At 39.0% G+C, this 14,495-nt stretch overlaps 1 protein-coding gene across 4 annotated transcripts in view; it reads left to right on the top strand.

Moving 5' to 3' along the window:
* Positions 1–14,187, top strand: part of LOC128860379 (major facilitator superfamily domain-containing protein 8) — a 49,429-nt gene extending 35,242 nt beyond the window's left edge. For all 4 annotated transcript variants that reach the window (XM_054097870.1, XM_054097872.1, XM_054097868.1 and 1 more), the window contains 5 exons: positions 8,305–8,715; positions 8,795–9,301; positions 9,378–9,529; positions 13,065–13,685; positions 13,753–14,187. In XM_054097870.1, coding sequence (XP_053953845.1) covers positions 8,530–8,715; positions 8,795–9,301; positions 9,378–9,529; positions 13,065–13,685; positions 13,753–13,981 — 1,695 coding nt within the window. In that variant the 5' untranslated portion in view covers positions 8,305–8,529 and the 3' untranslated portion in view covers positions 13,982–14,187. The remainder of the gene's footprint in view (positions 1–8,304; positions 8,716–8,794; positions 9,302–9,377; positions 9,530–13,064; positions 13,686–13,752) is intronic.
* The last annotated feature ends 308 nt before the right edge of the window (positions 14,188–14,495 follow it).

Genomic DNA, 14,495 nt, shown 5'->3' with positions numbered 1-14,495 from the left:
CATCAAGGAGACTCCAGCAGAAAGTGACATGTTGAAAATGTCCTTTAAAGGCAAAATCAAAGCAGGAAAACTTTTACTTAGAATAACCGATAGAACATCAACTTCGGTACTAGTAGATGGCTTAAGCTGATGGTTTTACATTTTTATGAAACAGCAAGAAGAAAATTATGAGAAATAATTTTCAATATTATTTTTATAGCCGCTTTCAAGGGCAGGCGTAATAAAAGTTAATTTCCACTCATCAAGGAGACTCCAGCAGAAAGTGACATGTTGAAAATGTCCTTTAAAGGCAAAATCAAAGCAGGAAAACTTTTACTTAGAATAACCGATAGAACATCAACTTCGGTACTAGTAGATGGCTTAAGCTGATGGTTTTACATTTTTATGAAACAGCAAGAAGAAAATTATGAGAAATAATTTTCAATATTATTTTTATAGCCGCTTTCAAGGGCAGGCGTAATAAAAGTTAATTTCCACTCATCAAGGAGACTCCAGCAGAAAGTGACATGTTGAAAATGTCCTTTAAAGGCAAAATCAAAGCAGGAAAACTTTTACTTAGAATAACCGATAGAACATCAACTTCGGTACTAGTAGATGGCTTAAGCTGATGGTTTTACATTTTTATGAAACAGCAAGAAGAAAATTATGAGAAATAATTTTCAATATTATTTTTATAGCCGCTTTCAAGGGCAGGCGTAATAAAAGTTAATTTCCACTCATCAAGGAGACTCCAGCAGAAAGTGACATGTTGAAAATGTCCTTTAAAGGCAAAATCAAAGCAGGAAAACTTTTACTTAGAATAACCGATAGAACATCAACTTCGGTACTAGTAGATGGCTTAAGCTGATGGTTTTACATTTTTATGAAACAGCAAGAAGAAAATTATGAGAAATTAATTAAGTGGCGATCATAGATGTCTCAGTTGAGCGTTGCTAGCATTTGGCTGTTTCTGGTTTTCATGCCCACTGTGAACATTTTTTTATTTGCTTCCTTAAAATATTAGACCTTTAGTTAGATTATAAGCAATTTAATAATTTACAACGAGATGTGATGAGAGTGATGTAACGAGATGTAATGAGAGTCCCCTTAATTGGAAGCACAATAGTCTGCTTATGTACCTTTGTATTGTCTAGTCAATAGTATCGATTTGAAGTTCGCGGTCCTAAGAATTTTAGACTGGTCTCCTTATACTAAGATTGCTTTTTGCAGCGGTACCCAAAACCTTAATTCAATCCTTGCAATTGTCGTTCGATATAAAGGGTGTTTGTTTTAGAGGTTAGGTTTTCAAGATGAAATAAAACGTATATAATTTAACGTTATGGCCAAGAATTTAGCTTTATTATAAAGATAAGGGTTTGCCATTATGTTTTAAAAATGATTTCGGGCAAGTGGCCGCCGCGGCTGGCTCGAATAAATTCCAGCCGAGAGGCCCAATTTTCGACCACTTTTTGCAGCAGTTGGGGCCGTATGTCAGCAATATCGCGCCGAATATTCTCTTCCAAGACGTCAATCGTCTCGGGCTTATCTGCGTAGACAAGCGACTTCACCTAGCCCCACAAGAAATAGTCCAGCGGTGCTATATCGCACGATCTTGGAGGCCACGCCACAGGTCCACGGCGCGAGATAATGCGCTCACCAAAAGTTTCCTTCAATAAATCGATTGTTGCGTTGGCTGTATGGCATGTAGCGCCGTCTTGTTGGAACCAAAGGTCGTCCACATCAACATCGTCCAATTCAGGCACGAAAAAGTCATTAATCATGGCTCTATAGCGCTCTCCATTGACTGTAACGTTATGGCCGGCTTCATTTTTAAAGAAATATGGACCAATTATTCCCTCTGCCCATAGAGCACACCAAACAGTGACTTTTTGAGGATGTAACGGCGTCTCAGCAATGGTTTGTGGGTTATGTTCACTCCAAATGCGACAATTTTGCTTATTGACATACCCATTCAACCAAAAGTGAACTTCATCGCTGAACAAAATTTTCTTGTGAAAATTGGGATCGGTGGCCATCTCGTTTTGGGCCCATTCACCGAACGTGCGACGCGCTTGATCAGGTGTAAGTCTATTCATTATGAAATGGCAAACCAAACTGAGCATAAATCAAGTGACAGCTGTCAAAAAGACCATCTACGAAAAAAGTAGTGCCAACTTGAAAACCTAACCTCTAAAAAAAAACACCCTTTATAAGTACTTTAATTTTTAATGATAAGCCAAGCAGCCAGAACAATTTTTTAAAATGGATTTTAACTTCATTTAATTTTTTCTTTATATGTTCATGCCAGTTTAAAGTCGATCATAATACTCAGATATTTTGCTTTGGTGTCAATATGCACGACGGGTTGGGTTGGGAACATGAGACATTAAAAACAGAGTTTTTCAATTGCCTCTAGCTCTCGACAGCCAATTGTCTCCGATGAAAACGTTTCTCATAACATCGAGCCGCTATTTTGAAGCGCAATAAGACTGCAGGGTCTAAGACTGATTAAGATGGATTCTTAAGATGGACTCTTAAGATATTGTTACCTGGAGGCAGGGGAGCCGCTGTAACATAAATCATCAAGGGCTTCATAAAGCTCCACATTTTCTTCAAAACAGTTTCGCAGAATATTCTAAAAAGGTTCTACTGAATGCTGTCATCGTCCAAGTTTCTGAGAAACTAATACAGCACAGCTTTGCTTTCAAAATGTCTAATCAGTTTAAAGCAGCTCTTGGTCACACTTCGATTTGTCCTCGTTCACAACCAAACCCATTTGCTTCGCTTCGGTATTCAGTTTAAAGAATCCAGAAAAAAATGTGCGACCATGGGTTGTGCCCCCTAATAATACCAACCATCAAGCGAACGTCTTTCCTTCCAAGTTTTAGTAGAAAGCTTGACAGTTTTATTTGCGCACTTGTCACAGTCGGTAGGTTTACAATCATGTTTTGCATGAAAGTTGATCGATGCGCTGTATCAGCTCTTTGATGCCATACTTGATATCTAAGATGGCATTTCATGGGCTTCTGCACCGCTGCTGATATTCAATATGTGGTAGTATGGTTCTTCAACCTTTTTGTGAACTTAGTTGATAAGCTATCGAAACGCGGTTTACTGAATCTCATCCGAAGGAATCTGAGACCTAGATTTAAGAATTCATAAGCAATTTTTTGACGCCGAATAGAAATATGAAAATGAAAAGGAGTACCGTCAGGCAGAGAATCACCTTTTCAAATTCGAGCAAAGGGAATTTTACAAGAGACGGCAAAAAAACTAGACAAGAAACCTGATCCTCATCAATCGTTAGCTACATTAGCAGCTTTACACAGATCGATGAAGAACAGGTTTTTATGAAAGGAGCTACCAGGGATTGCGTCGAAGAGCAGAAGAAACAGTTGATGAAAATTAAGGAATTTTAGGAATATTCGACTTGAATCCGGAAATAAAAAACAAAAAAACTGCAAAAGTGTTCAAGTAGTTTTTTTTTGAGAAAGGATGATTAAAACCTGATTGATAGATTCACATATTATTAAGATTTTGCATATGTTTTAATTTTTAAGCCAACACGTCTTATAAGGTTTCTGACTGAGGTACTCCTCGAATTTGTGGTGTGCGCCTTGATGTTGTTCCATAAAAGGGAAGAACCTTTAGTTTTATGTTGACGCCGAACGGCAGATGATTTTTATGCGAAGCTTTTTCGTGACCAAAAAGGGCCTCGAAGGTTTGCGATTTCTTGCCGAGTAGTGACTACAATTAGGACAATTTTTTCTATCAACTGATTTTTCATGTTATCAGTTCTATGTTCCTTGTGTCTAATTCGGTACGGTAGTTACACAGAAATTCATGGGGTTAACTACAATTAAAAATATAAAAGTAGCTCATTTTTTCTAGTGAACTTTTCTTCAATTGGTGTTATATGCTACTTTTTTCTCAAGGAAATGCTTTCGTACTAATGTTTGTATTTGTAATTGCATTCACATTTATTTCTGTGTCCTTTCATCATCCTGTGCCTTAAACTTAAAAGCTTTTGCGAAAGTACACTTGCGCCTACAGGGTGGTCTGTATGTATGTATCCGTTTTAAAAATTAATTTAAATTATTAGGTGCGAAACTAAGTTCCCGCTGTTTGTCAATAGATGCCGCCAGCAGTGTGTGCTAGTCGATTCTAACATAACGTAAACGCCATAAACCAAGCGTAGACATATAGTAAAAAACTGCTTCGACACATTAGGGACTTTGTTTTGGTATCATATACTTTTGGTTTTGTGAAAATATCTGATTTTGTGCCAAATAATCGACATTTGCGGGTAGTGCTGATTTTCCTCTTTCATTCGAAAAAACCAGCCGCTGAAGCGCATCGAAAGCTACAAAAAGTTTATGGAGATGCTGCTTTAAGTGAAACAACGTACCGAGACTGGTTCCGTCGCTTCAAAGACGGTGATTTTAATGTTGACGACCGTCCGTGTAAAGGAAGGCCAAAAACCTTCGAATACGCTGAATTGGAGGCATTGCTCAATGAGGATCCGTGTCAAACGCAAGAAGAGCTTACTTTAGTATTAGGAGTTACCCGTCAATCTATTTCCAAGCGATTGCATGCTTGGGGAATGATTCAGAAACAGGGGGCTTGGGTTCCTTATGAGTTAAAACTAAGGGATGTCGGACGTTGTTTTTTCGCCTGTGAACAACTGCTCCAGCGGCAAAAAAGGAAGGGGTCTCTTCATCGCATGGTGACGGGTGATGAAAAATGGACTCATTACAGCAATCCACAGAAAATAAAGTCATGGGAACTGCCCGGTCATACTTCTACGTCGTCGCCTCTGCCGAATATTCACGCTGCGAAGGTTATGTTATGTATTTGGTGGGACCAAGTTGGTGTTATTCATTATCAACTGTGAAAACCAAGCGAAACCATCACTGGGGATCGGTATCGACTTCAATTGATGCGATTGAGTCGATCACGTCGCGAGAAACGGCCGCAATACGCGGAGAGGCATGAAAGAATGATTCTACAGCATGACAACCCTCGGCCTCATGTTGCCGAACCCGTTAAAACCTACCTGGAAACACTGAAATGGGAAATCCTACCCCACCCGCCATATTCTCCAGATATTGAGCCGTCCGATTATCGCCTGTTCCAATCGATGGCACATCGTCTAGCTGACCAGCAGTTCCATTCATATGAAGACATCAAAAAATGGCTTGATCCGTGGATAGCCTCAAAAGATTAACAGTTTTACCGCGACGGTATACGAAATCTACCAGAAAGATGGGAAAAGTAGTAGCCAGCGATGGCCAATACTTACAATTATGCACTTGTAACCATTTTCTCAAAATAAAGTTGTATTTTCATCAAAAAAACAGCGAGAACTTAGTTGCGCACCTAATGAGAAACAGCAAAATGATAGACAATTTTGTGTTCTAATAGTGGCCAACGCTCGACAGACAATGGCAGTATGAAGTGTATTTCTGCCATGAAAGAGCACCTCATAAAAAACCATTTGCCGTTCGAAGTCGACTTAAAACTGTAGGCCACTCCATTTCTCGACCAACATCAAGATGCCCGCCACGAATAAGAGGAGGAGCTCTTCTAAATTATTTATTTATTTTTTTTAATACTGTAGAAAGAACACAATTTCATACACTTTCGGGTGCAACTAGGCTCTCAGTAATAAACCTCACGAGAACTGTGCGCAGTTCTGCCACCTGCAATACAACGAAGTATTTCCTGAAATGTTCTGACAAGTTTGGTATCTTCTCAGTTAGAAGAGGAGTACGTTACAAGCCCTGATCGGACTAACTACTCGTAATAATCTCTGGGGATGACATATGTACATATAACCACCTTAGGCATCATCAACGATCCATGAGGTTATTACAGAAAACTTTCTCTGCCGCTGTCCGTCCTGCGCCAGAATTAGATGGTTTATTTTTGAGTCGGTTCTATTGAGAATGCACAAGCTACATTTTCTTTCACTCAAGCAACTGCTAAGATTCATAAAATAGTCTGGAAAGTTTTCAGGAGAGTAATGAATCTTTTACCTGTCCCTGCCTATTCTTTAAATTCTATGTCTTGGCCTTAAGTGCAATGGGAAACATTGCCTGAGTGCTTGAAAAAAAAATGTCCGGCCATAATTTTAATTATTGTAGTATTATTAATCTTAATTTTGTGTGAATGGAAAATAAGAATTTCTCTTATGTTGTCATGATTGCAGCCTCTTACCAGACAAAAACACGACACACAGTGACTCACAGCCTATTTGATGCAGGCAATACTTTTAAAAAAAAAAGAAAATTACTCGATTTTAATAAATGTAATAAAAAATGTATACGATTTGTAATGATATATGTATGTACTGTTTATCAGTGCAGGAAGAATAATAAGAAAAACAAAGCTTGCTGAAAAAATATAGAAACAAATAGTTTTCTCATCAAAATATGCTAACAGCTTAAATGATGCAGTGTATTTTATATTTTCTCTGAGAATACAATAACGGTGAAATTTATTTTTTCTGTTTGGCTTAGCGTCTTAAGTCATTCTCAAAAAAATTTTGTAAAGAAAAGTTAAAAAAATTTTAATTTAAAATTTTTGAATTTTAATTTAAAAATTAATTTTTAAAATGGTAAAACGGACCTCACTTGAAAAAAAGGAAGACGTTATTCGTCATTATAAAGAGGGCGAAAGCCAACGAAAAATTGCAGAAATTGTTGCTATTTGTTCCTCAACTATCCAGGACATTATATTGTACATAGAAAGGTTTCGCCACGAAAACAGGATAGAAGATAAGGGCAGATCTGCGCAAAAGAAAATATTTAATGAAGCAGATAAGAGGTGGATTGTTCGCAAAGTTAAAGAAAAACCCGATTTAAGCGCTCCAAAATTAACGAACGAAGTCGAAAAATACTTAGGCAAGATCTGTAACCCTGAAACTGTTCGTAGAGTTCTGCGCGAAGAAAATTTTCATGGAAGGACTGCCCGAAATAAGCCGTTGATTAATGCTCGTAATAGAAAACAAAGAATAGAGGTTTGCAGACAACATTTGAACAAAGACATTTCGTTCTGGAAGTCCGTTGTTTTTGCGCATGAAAGCAAATTTAACCTTTTCAGGTCTGATGGGAAGTCCTCGTTTGGAGAAATCCAAACATCCAAAATCCTAATTTGCGCTCTACAGCTAAACACGGCGGGGGCAGTGTGATGGTATGGGGTTGAATGGCTTATTCAGGCGTCGGAAATTTAACATTTATCGAAGGAAGCATGAATAAAAAGATGTATCTGGATCTGCTAAAAGATAATTTAGTACAAAGTGCGGATAAAATGGGCATTAAAGATTCGTTTAGATTCTACCAAGACAACGATCCCAAGCATACGTCTGGTATTTTTTCAAAAACTTGGCTTATCTGGGACTGCCCACATGTAGCACAGACACCTGCGCAGAGCCCAGATCTCAACGTTATTGAGAATTTGTGGTCAGTGCTGGAAAATAAAATAAGAAACGACAATATTTCTAATGCTTTTGATCTGAAACGGGCACTACAGGAAGAATGGGATAAAATTAAGTGCCGATTATACAGCAAAACTTGTAGAATCTATGAATTTCCGATCAAAAGCTGTTCCGAATCAAAAGGGATATCCCACTAAGTACTAGCCGTAATCGTGAAATCGAAATATTACTGTGTTTATGTTTTTGTGAATACTTTTAATTTAGTGCATCATTTAAGCTGTGACCTCAACACTGTAACTGAATTATTTAAATTTGCCATATCTCTCTTATGAAGAAACATTTTTTGTTATTTTTTGTTATGAAATAAAACATGTTATTTAACAATAAAAAAATATAAGATTTTTTTCTGTAATGGAAATACCATAAATTATATTTGATATTTTAATAATTTTTTTTTGGCTACATCTAATAAGCTATGAGCCACACGTACGATTTTTTACCCATTAAAATTATGTTAACTCAACAGCTGATTCCGTCAACTAAGAATCGATTAACGGTACCGTGTTAGTATTCTCTCAACCGCTTGTATTTGGGACACCCTGTAAGAGTGAAGTGCAAAAAGCTTTTTTCGAACATGTGACTTTTTCTGCGTCCTGCTTTGACAGTTTTTTGTGCAGCTGATTGCATATCCTGTTGTTTGTTGATGTCAGCACACATCTGGTTTTACAAATGGGGCTCCTTATTGCAAATATGAAAATTTGCAGGATAAATAAAGATAATAAAACACAATAAAGGTTTATAATAAAGCCAAATATTTTATAAATATTTTTTATTTGCTTACCCGTTTTTATTAATACGTTTCTCCCCTCTTTTTTCCTTTCTTTTAGGATACCGAGCAACATGTAAATCCTGCTGCAAGCGAAAGTCAGTCGACCTAAATTATTTTGTAAATCTAGCCGTATGCTTCATATTAGTTTACCACTTACCGCATAGTTCAAATGTTGGCCACAAAGCTGCCTATCACAAATTGTTGACTGCAAGGCGACAACAACGAATCTTCGCGATTTTTCTTCATGTGAAAAACATATCTCCTCACCAAACCACAAATAGCAATGGGCAACTGTAGCAATTGTTTTAGTAAATCACAAAAACTGCCAGACGATGTCAATGATGGACTAGAAACATTGGCGGAATATCAGAGTCGTTGGCGTTCGGTGCGCGTTATCTACTTCACAATGTTCCTGATGTCACTTGGTTTCAGTATTATACTTACGGGCATATGGCCCTACTTAAATAAGGTATGCACATTTTGCATTTCGAAAAGTACCAAACAAAAAATCAACCGAAGTTCTGTTACAATTTCACGCTCTTTCATAGCTAGATCCACATGCAGGCAAAGAGTTCATGGGCCTCATTGTTGCCGCTAATCCTTTGGGTCAGATGATTTTCAGTCCGCTCTTCGGTTGGTGGAGCAATAAACTCGCATCGATTCGTTTACCATTACTATGCTCCTTGGCGCTATTCACATTTGCCAGTGGTCTCTATTCCGCGCTGGAAATGCGTCCCGATAATGTTAAGTACTGGATGTTGACCGCACGGTTTTTGATTGGCGTCAGTTCGGCAAATATTGCTGTTTGTCGTTCGTATTTGTCTGCTGCAACACGTCTCAGTGAACGCACGAAAGCAGTTTCGATGGTCTCATTAGCTCAGGTATTGGGCTTCATTGTTGGTCCGGGCCTACAAACAGCCGTTACGCCATTAGGCAATACCGGTTATACCTTTTTTTGGGGTGCTCTGGTCTTCAACATGTACACGGCGTGCGGTTGGATAAATGTTATAATGAGCATCGGAAACTTTATCATGTTTCTGCCGGGACTATTTGAAGTAAGTGGAAATATTTGAGGCGATCTTTACTCGCCAACTCTTATCTTGCATATCCTTCATTTTTCGTTATTTATAGGAACATAAGATAGCCGCACGCGAAATCATGATAAGGCAGGGCAAAAGTTCGGAGCGTGAAACGTGGAAGGCCATTAAACCGGACTACGTGTCGGCGTGGACTTTAATTATGGCATTCTTCGTGCTGGTCTTCAACTTTGTGCTGCTCGAAACGTAAGTAACTGGAATTTATCAAACCTGTTCTGCAATCTAGATTAGATTAGATTAGATTTGTGGGGGGTGGGACAAGTCCAAGCACTCAGTCAGAAGACCATTGTACTACACCCGGATAGATTTAAGTAGAAAGAATAGCGATAGAAGAGATAAAATGTGGGTGGTAAGACGGATAAATTAGTTTGAGGTCACTCTTCCACAAATCTCTTGGATTCATTGATGGATCTTAAGAGATCCGGAAGAGGAAGAGTATGAACTTTCTCCGTATATCGCAACCCAATATCCTAAGTCTGATTCTGGAAAACGCCGGACAGCTACAGAGAAAATGCTCTACAGTGTCGTCATCCTCAAGACAGGATAGGCATATTAGGCTGTCTACGACCCCCATGGCAGCCATATGCTGACCACAGGCGTTGTGCCCTGTGATTACATCCACCAGTACTCTCAGGTCCTTTCTGCTGAGTTTTAAGAGAAAGGTCGCTTTTTTCCTGCTTGGTTCTCTCACAAAGCACTTGACTACTCTGCACGAGCTAAACCCAGACCAACGTCCTCTATGGGTAGACCTAATGAAGTCGTCAATCCATAGTTGAATCGATGCGGAATTGACACCTAGAAAGGGTTCAGAGCCTAGTGGCATACTTGCAGATCCTTCATTAGCCAGTTTATCAGCTAACTCGTTCCCTGTAATACCCCAATGTCCAGGCACCCAAATAAGACAAACTTTGTTGTGTTTTGTAATACAGTTCAGTTTTGTCTTACATTCGCCGAATAACTTCGAAGAGCAGTGTGGACAAGCAGCAAGCCAATACAGCATCCTGCTGTTGCGGTTTTTATGTTGGGTCTTTCCAGTAAAATCGAGTTAATTTTTTGTATTTGAGCGACTCAACCTTTCGAAGCTAAAAAAATTGAAATATGAAAATATGAGTAATACTCGATTTTTCGATTCGGATACAGTTTTTACATAGATCTCATAGATAGGATCAGTTTGGTTTTGGAGAGATTAAACCTCAGGACTTTCCTTCCTCTCTACTTGGGCAAGTCATTAAGTGCAGATTGTATTATTTTAGTGACCGTCCAAAGGAATCGTCACACGATCAGAATAGTAATCGAGTTAGTGTGAAATCGAAGTTTTTTTCAGCATGTGGATCACGAGCCGAGAGTATAGAACCCTACTCTGAGCAGTGACTCGCACAGCATTGTGAATTTCATTTCTTCTCTCCCTACTGCTGCGTGGGATAACTCATCCTCACACCAAATATCTTCTTGGAAATATCAATCCGTGAGGGGGAAAATAGCAAGAGTGAAAGCGAAAGGCGAATCTATTTGCGGTCGGTGATTGAAGCTTTTGCGTCGATTTTTCTGCGCTTCATGAATAGTACAAGGAAAAATTTGAGAGATTCTATACATTAACATATTGGAAATCTTGTTCAGACCGATTAAAGAAGTGATAAGAGATTTGGTGGTTTTTAAAGCGGTTGAAGAACATATGCGCATTTTGGTATCGAACTCATGTGTTGGGCTGAAGGTATAAAATCGTACTCTGAGGAGAGACTTTGCAATAACTGACCCAAAGAATAATGAAAGGTTCTAGTCCTACAGCATTCAAAGAAGAGTGAATGAATTGCAAATTTTTACCTGTCTTAGCGGTCCTTCAACCTTATGCAGTGCTCTCTCAATCAATCTGTCTTTGTGGGAAGCATATAGAAGGAGGTGTGGCCAACATCAGACGGTTAACCGGCTTTCAGCGACAAAAACTGAGATTCTATTGGTGATATAAGAAAAAAATCAAAGCAGTCTCCGCGAATGTTAATTCGTTACCGTCTGAACAACGACTGATTTGACGAGTGTAATAATTCTGCTGTCGAAATCCTGAGGGCGTGGCAGCCGAAGTTAGTCTCACAATTGTGTTTCGGAGAGCCCAAATTTGTATTCCCTGAATTTACGGTTGTGTGTTGCTCTAATTGATATGTACTTATATATGGGAGGCTATTACCCCATCGAAGAGAAGAAATGTTGGAGCGGAAATTCGAATAGCTCATTTATCTTTTGTGAGAGTTTCGTCATTATAGTTCCTCTAGATACCTATAAGAAGTTGCGCCCTAAAGATAACTAAACAGTTTAATTTTAGTTGAGCCCAGCCCACCTGTATTCATTCCATTCGATATTGGTTGTTGTTGTTGTAGCAGCTTACTAACTCATCTAACGGTAGATCCAGAAAACGTGTTGTTTCGACAGGTTGAGTCCAGAGATAGAGGGGTGTTAGGTGAGTAGGGTTGATAGGTCATGTTAAAGGATGGTTAGTATCGTGTGGTGTGCTTTCACATGCTGAAATTGGGTATGTCAGGGTCGATTCTGGATAAGTAGGAGTTTAACCTGCTACTATATCCAGAATGTATACTACATACATTCGATATCGGTACTCTGTACTGGTTTCACTCGCTTATCATCATCAGCATCAGTATTGTTGGCGTGACGGTCCGGATTGAACCTTGGCCTCCCTTAATAACTTCGAGCAAGAATTCTGATCCTTTGCAGACATCCTCCAGTTTTTCAGTCCAAAGATCTTGGTGTCGTCATGAATTGTGCCAATCCAAGTTTTCTTGGGCGGGTCCTATTATAAGGCACAGCTTACTATTATAGATCTTTTTTACAACTTCTGTTGGGTTTCAGAACATATCCAGCCCACTTAAGACGCTGAAGCTTGATGTCGGCGATTTTAAATTCCTTTAGCTCAGCTAGACGTTCATCGTTGTAATGTAGACGATAATGCAGGTCTCAGCAGCATAAGTAACGCAAGACCTAATTATTGTTTTATAGAGTTTCAGCTTACAATAAAAAAATAAATAATTGGCGTCTTGGTGTTGTTTCACAAATGGAAGTACCTACAGTTTAAGCCAACTCTGAACAGCAAATAGTTGTTATGAAGAGCTTTTTCATGGCAGAAACACACTCGTTGGTTTGCCATTGCCTGCCGAGGGGCGAGCGCTATTAAAAAAAAATTGTTCCATGCTCGAAGACTCGAATCTACGTACTCCCGAATGGTAGTCACATACCAACTCAATGGGTTACGGTGACCGCCTCTTACAATAGTGATTTATGATTTATAATACAATAACATCGGCACCAAATAAAGAGCATAACCTTCGGTCTGGCCGTTGATATGGATGTCTGTGCTTTCGCCATGACTTTCTAGACTTCGGATTATTGTAGTGGACTCATTTTTAGTCGCCAGGGAGTTGTTAGTTGCGATGTAGACACCCCTTAAATATGTGGCTTTGAAGCAACTGATCACAAGCAGAAAATGACCTTTCAACCTCCAATTCTGAATCTTCGTTAATTTTCTGTTTCCCTTGGTACGACTGGCTTTTACATAAAAATAACGACTCTTGGGGCGTTCATACTGCTTACAGTGTCACATCAAGTATTTGAGAGCATTCGATAAGTCTCAGCCGCTGTTTTGTTTTCGCTTACCTACTGTGTACTTTCTTAGATTTGTTCAGTTCTAGCTCATCATTTTACATCTTTTCTCTTGCAGACTCGGCACATCGCTCACCATGGATCAATTCGCATGGAGTAATCATGATGCGCTCTATTATATGGGCATACTGATGTCAGTGGGCGCCATTGTTGCACTCGTCACGTTTGTTGCCATCAATCCACTTTGCAAAATCTTCCCCGAACATTATGTACTCATCTGGGGTGGCTTTTCGTTGATGGTACTGGGTCGCGTGCTGTACATACCTTGGGGTGATGGACCACCTATTACTGCAGAAGTCTACAATGTGACAATACCACTTACGGGCAATGCTACAATAGATCTCGGTCCGAATGATGAAATTTTTCTAGGTTGTCCCAAAACTCAACCTTGGTGTGAACGTACACCGGCGTTGACGCTCACACAATTTATAATCGGCTATGCATTCACATCGATTGGCTATCCGATTGGTGTGACGTTGATACAAACGATTTTCTCCAAGGTTTTGGGACCACGACCGCAAGGCGTATGGATGGGTCTGATGACCGGTGCAGGGTGTTTATCGCGTGTTTTGGGACCTGTTTTCGTTGGTGTAATTTACACACGTTATGGTACTTACTGGACCTTCGGTTTTACGTCGGTGATGATGTTCGCGGCGATGATATGGTTGCTGTTATCAAAGTGAGTTTGAGTGTTTCGAAGAAACTTGAGTAACCAACACTTACACTGATACTTATTATTGTTTTAGAAATCGTTTAATACCACCGAACTTTGATAATTCGTTGGACGCTGAAATGCAAACACCAAGTACAAACAAAGTGCCACTCCCACCTAGCGACGGCGACTACAAAGTGGTGCCACAAAATGACGAAGTAGCGTCCGCGCTGGCAGATAGCATGGAAGCTTTGGATACTGCACTTAATACAGCTCTTTGTTCGGACAAAAATAGCATCACTATAGTTGTGACTGAAAAGTGATTCGTATACATATTTACTATATCAGATGTACCTCCAAGTAGTTGCGATTTTATGTGTGCTAAGTTTAGGGTTACTAAGCATGCAGTAGTTGTTGGTTTACAGGGCGAAGTAGGGTAGATGAGACACATCTCTTTATACCAGTGGTGCCAAATTGGTCATACAATTTTATTTTACTTTTTTACTAAATAAAACAAAAAATGATTTAAGTGATGGATTTCTTTATTTGGACCTTTACGCGCTCCATTGCTTGGCTGTTTTTATAATGCAGCTGTCACAAGTGGGCAATATGAGTGACGTACGAAAAAAATTAGAAATCTTCCGATTGGAGTGATTAATTTTGCGTCACCTTGTGGTAGGAAAGAAAAGACTTAAAATGTTTGTACATAATATTAAAACGAATGTGTTTCTTATTAATAGTTTTCTATACTATATTTAATTATGAAAATATATTGCCATTATTTACTTTAAATGTGTTTTGTATACTTTATACGTATTGTACTTACAAATAAAAATA

The sequence above is a fragment of the Anastrepha ludens genome, chromosome 4 (genome assembly GCF_028408465.1).
Source record: "Anastrepha ludens isolate Willacy chromosome 4, idAnaLude1.1, whole genome shotgun sequence".
Lineage (NCBI taxonomy): Eukaryota > Metazoa > Arthropoda > Insecta > Diptera > Tephritidae > Anastrepha > Anastrepha ludens.
The sequence above is the reverse complement of the archived record's forward strand: the minus strand, read 5'-3'. Positions and strand labels throughout refer to the sequence as shown.